At 41.3% G+C, this 4,161-nt stretch overlaps 1 protein-coding gene across 2 annotated transcripts in view; it reads right to left on the bottom strand.

Moving 5' to 3' along the window:
- LYN (LYN proto-oncogene, Src family tyrosine kinase) overlaps positions 1-4,161 on the bottom strand; it is a 141,930-nt gene that overhangs the window by 13,373 nt on the left and 124,396 nt on the right. For both annotated transcript variants that reach the window (XM_017531818.2, XM_017531819.2), the window contains exon 11: positions 1,965-2,118. In XM_017531818.2, the coding sequence (XP_017387307.1) occupies positions 1,965-2,118 (154 nt within the window). The remainder of the gene's footprint in view (positions 1-1,964; positions 2,119-4,161) is intronic.

The raw sequence follows: 4,161 nt of genomic DNA, 5'->3' as shown, positions 1-4,161 counted from the left end.
TATATATATATATATATACGTCTTTGCCTTTATTATGTCTTTGCTTAAAATATTTTTGTGGTCCCCAACATAAATTAGAAATTCCAATAAGAACAATAAGGACACTAGAGAGTCTCCCGGTGTCTGCTGTATGCGAGGCAACAGCACACATTCCTGCATTAACCCCTGCCTGCCAGGAGCAGCACTGTGCGGGGCAGAGCAGGCAGGACCATGGCTGGGAGCTTGGCTCGGGCACCCCATAGCCCTGGTTTGAATCCCGCATCTGCTGTTTTCCACTTGGTGTGATCTTGGCAAGTCACTTGCTGTCTTTGTGCTGCTTTGGTGCTTCTATGTGCAAACTGGGGAAACAGCCAAACCTTCCCAAGTTGCTGTGAGGATGAAGTGGGTTGATCTGTGGGCTTGACACAGTGTGAATACCAATCAAGTATGGTCATGAAGGTACCAATGAATGGCACTTGCCGGTGAAGGTAAGCATCATTATTGTCATCCTGAGATACGCCAGAAGGTGGCTGCTGTTAGATCTAAACCTGTGCTCTGCACTATGCCATGATCTTTGCATGAGAAGTTATTTTTGTGAGACTCTCGGCTTGTTAAATTCAATAAAACCAGTGTAATCAATTCTAGTTCCGGTATTTTGAAGCTAGATTTCCTGGCTTTGAATCCTAGCTCTATCACTTACTGTGAGACCTCAAAAAGCTGAATATCTCTCAGTTTCCTCCTCTGCAAGGTGGGAATTATGATAATATTAACACCTATCACATGGGATTATTGTAAAGATAAATGAACGAATGTATGAAAAGCCCATTTACACATTACGAATGCTCAATACATTTTGGCTATTAGTAGTAGTAGTAGTAGTAGTAGTATTTGAGACAGAGTTTCGCTCTTGTCGCCCAGGCTGGAGTGCAGTGGCACGATCTTGGTTCACTGCAACATCTGCCTCCCGGGTTCAAGCAATTCCCTTGCCTTAGCTTCCCAAGTAGCTGGGACTACAGGCGCCCACCACCACGCCCAGCTTTTGGCTATTATTTTTTTGACTCTTTTCTTTAGACCGTTCTCCTTTGTCTGCCTTTTTGCTAGGGATAATCATTAAGGTCAAGGATACATTAATCCACTTTCTAGAACATAAGCTCGAGGCTGGAGGGGAACTGTCCCACATATGATGGAAGCAGGAGATGTTCAACAAATCAAAACAATGTTTTCAATCTGTTTATTACCTCTTCCAGAAATAACAAACATGTCATTAAAAAAAATCCTTGTTCAACAATGCTTAGGAATGTCAAGAAACTGCTTGGCTCTTCGAGAAGAGACTGAGCACTGCAAAAATATTTGCTCAGCCTTCATTGGTGAGAGCATCAGAATCCTCAGTCATCACCACACGGGCAATCCCAGCCCAAGAAAGGCCCGTATGGCCCCGACCATGGTTGGTTCTGGACAGTGCGCCAGGGGCTGGGGAACTTAGGCCCTCTCTGTGCATCTTTGGTTCCTATACATAATACAGAATATGGGAAAATAAAGAAGACTTTTTTGCATTATATTTAGTTCCGTGTGTATGATAATGTCCACATTTTAATTTGTAATTAAAAGGCCAGGATAAAGAACATAGAATTAATATTACAAATATTTTCTCCAGTTAAGGAAAATATATTCATTGTTAGAGTGAAAAGTTTAACAATTTAAAATAAGAATCTCGATCCTGTGAAATCTATTTGTGCTTTGCTTTGCTTAACTGAAATACAACTAATAGCATTTGTAAGCCTAACAAAGTATCACGTGGAGTTAATCAAGAGAGTACCTTCTAGAAACTTAGAATAGAACCATAAGCAGACAGTTATGGTACAGCTTCAATGTTGTACTAAATAAGTTTTTCTTAATGGTGACAATTGTAATTGCTTTGTCAAAAACAGACAACAACAAAATAAAACACACTAATAAAACATCTAAGGATCGTTATTGGAACATACCTTCCCTTGCTGTGTACTCATTATCTTCAATTACTCTAGCAAGGCCAAAATCTGCGATTTTGCACATGAGTGACTCAGAGACCAGGACGTTAGCCGCTCGAAGGTCCCGGTGAATGTAATTCTTCCGCTCGATGTACGCCATTCCCTCTGCAATCTGGAAACAGAAACAGATTCTCATTTTCATAGGTAGGATAGGTGATAAAAAAAGCCATCAAGGAAAATCAGAAAAATTATGAGTTCCTCAAATCTTTTCATGTATACTATTTTGATTACTCAGGTTTTAAAAATGGCAATTTAAAACCTGAATGATCAAAATATCATTGGTGATTGCCTGGTAATGGCAATCACCATTTAAGCTCTTTCTTTTTTTTTTCAGGAAAATTACTAGAATTTTTTTTTTAAAATACTGACCACATGATATCTTGTGTGTGTGTGTGTGTGTGTGTGTGTGTGTGTGTGTAAGTCATTCAGACACTACATGAAAATCTGGCAATTGTCGATTGAACAGATCGATGGAAAGGAAAACCAAGATCAGTTAAGACCCTAAGTGAACTTTTTGCCTTAATTTTAAGTAAATCTGTTTGCCTAACAAAACAATATGAAAGTTCTTTGTACTTCTATTCAAAAGTAGGGAGTCTAAATAGGCCTATCACAAGTAAATAAATTTCATTAGTAATCCAAATCTTCCAACATAAAGAAGCCTAACTGATCACACCCTCCCCACCAAATCTCCAATAATGGTAATCTTTAAAAAAAAAAAAATTAGCAACATGTCCTAACATTTTTTAATGTGCGAAGAATCTTTTAAAGACCCTGCTAGGCCGGGCGCGGTGGCTCAAGCCTGTAATCCCAGCACTTTGGGAGGCCGAGGTGGGTGGATCACGAGGTCAAAAGATCGAGACCATCCTGGTCAACATGGTGAAACCCCGTCTCTACTAAAAATACAAAAAATTAGCTGGGCATGGTGGTGCGTGCCTGTAATCCCAGCTACTCAGGAGGCTGAGGCAGGAGAATTGCCTGAACCCAGGAGGCGGAGGTTGCGGTGAGCCGAGATCGCGCCATTGCACTCCAGCCTGGGTAACAAGAGCGAAACTCCGTCTCAAAAAAAAAAAAAAAAAAAAAAAAAAAAAAAAAAAAAAAAACACAAAAAAAAAAAAAAAAAAAAAAAAAAAAAAAAAGACCCTACTAAATTCATCCGTGTAGATATAGATGTCATTATGCCAGTTTTTCAAATCAGAAAACAGATGCTATGGTCTGAATGTTTGTGTTCCATTCCCTTGCCCACCTACCCCAAAGTTCAGATGTTGCAATCCTGACCCCCAAGGCAATAGCATTAGGAGGCAGGGCTTTGGCAGGTGATTAGATCATGAGGGTGGGGCCCTCACAAATGGGATAAGTGCCCTTGTGAAAGAGAGGTCAGAGAACTGCCTTGCTCCTTCCACCATGTGAGGACACAGCTATATGGTGCCATCTATGAACCAGGAAACGGTCCCTCATCAGACAGGAAACCTACCAGGGCTTTCCTCACCCCCCAGAACCGTGGGAAATAAATATCTGTTGTTTAAGCCACCCAGTCTATGGAATTTTGTTATGGCAGCCTGAACCAACTATGAAAATAGAGTTGGAGAAAGTGACATGCTAATATAAATGTATTATTGAGGTATCAAGAACAGAGTGTCCTTTCTGTCAGGTTAATCGACAGCCCATAAAACTGGTTCTCCGAGTTCTCTCTGTACATTTCCTCCAGGATGATCACAAAGATTCACTCTTTTTTTTTTTTTTTGGGACAGTCTCACTTGTGTCCCCCATGCTAGAGTACAGTAGTGCAATCTCAGCTCACTGCAACCTCCTGCCTTCTGGGTTCAAGTGATTCTCGTGCCCCAGCCTCTCGAGTAGCTGGAATTACTGGTGCTTGCCACCATGCTTGGCTAATTTTTGTATTTTTTAATAGAGACGGGATTTCACCAGGCTGGTCTCAAACTCCTGGCCTCGGGTGATCCACCCACTTAAGCCTCCCAAAGTGCTGAAATTACAGGCATGAGCCACCACGCCTGGCAAGATTCACTCTCGTGACTTCCACTTGGAACCTCCACCTTCCGGGTTCAGGCGGAAGTATGACAGCAGGAAAGAATCCAGGATTTAAACACAACAATAACACAGGGAGGCAAAACAACTACTTGTTGCTGAATAGAAAGTG

Source organism: Cebus imitator, unplaced genomic scaffold (genome assembly GCF_001604975.1).
Source record: "Cebus imitator isolate Cc_AM_T3 unplaced genomic scaffold, Cebus_imitator-1.0 Scaffold73, whole genome shotgun sequence".
Taxonomy (NCBI): domain Eukaryota; kingdom Metazoa; phylum Chordata; class Mammalia; order Primates; family Cebidae; genus Cebus; species Cebus imitator.
The sequence above is the reverse complement of the archived record's forward strand: the minus strand, read 5'-3'. Positions and strand labels throughout refer to the sequence as shown.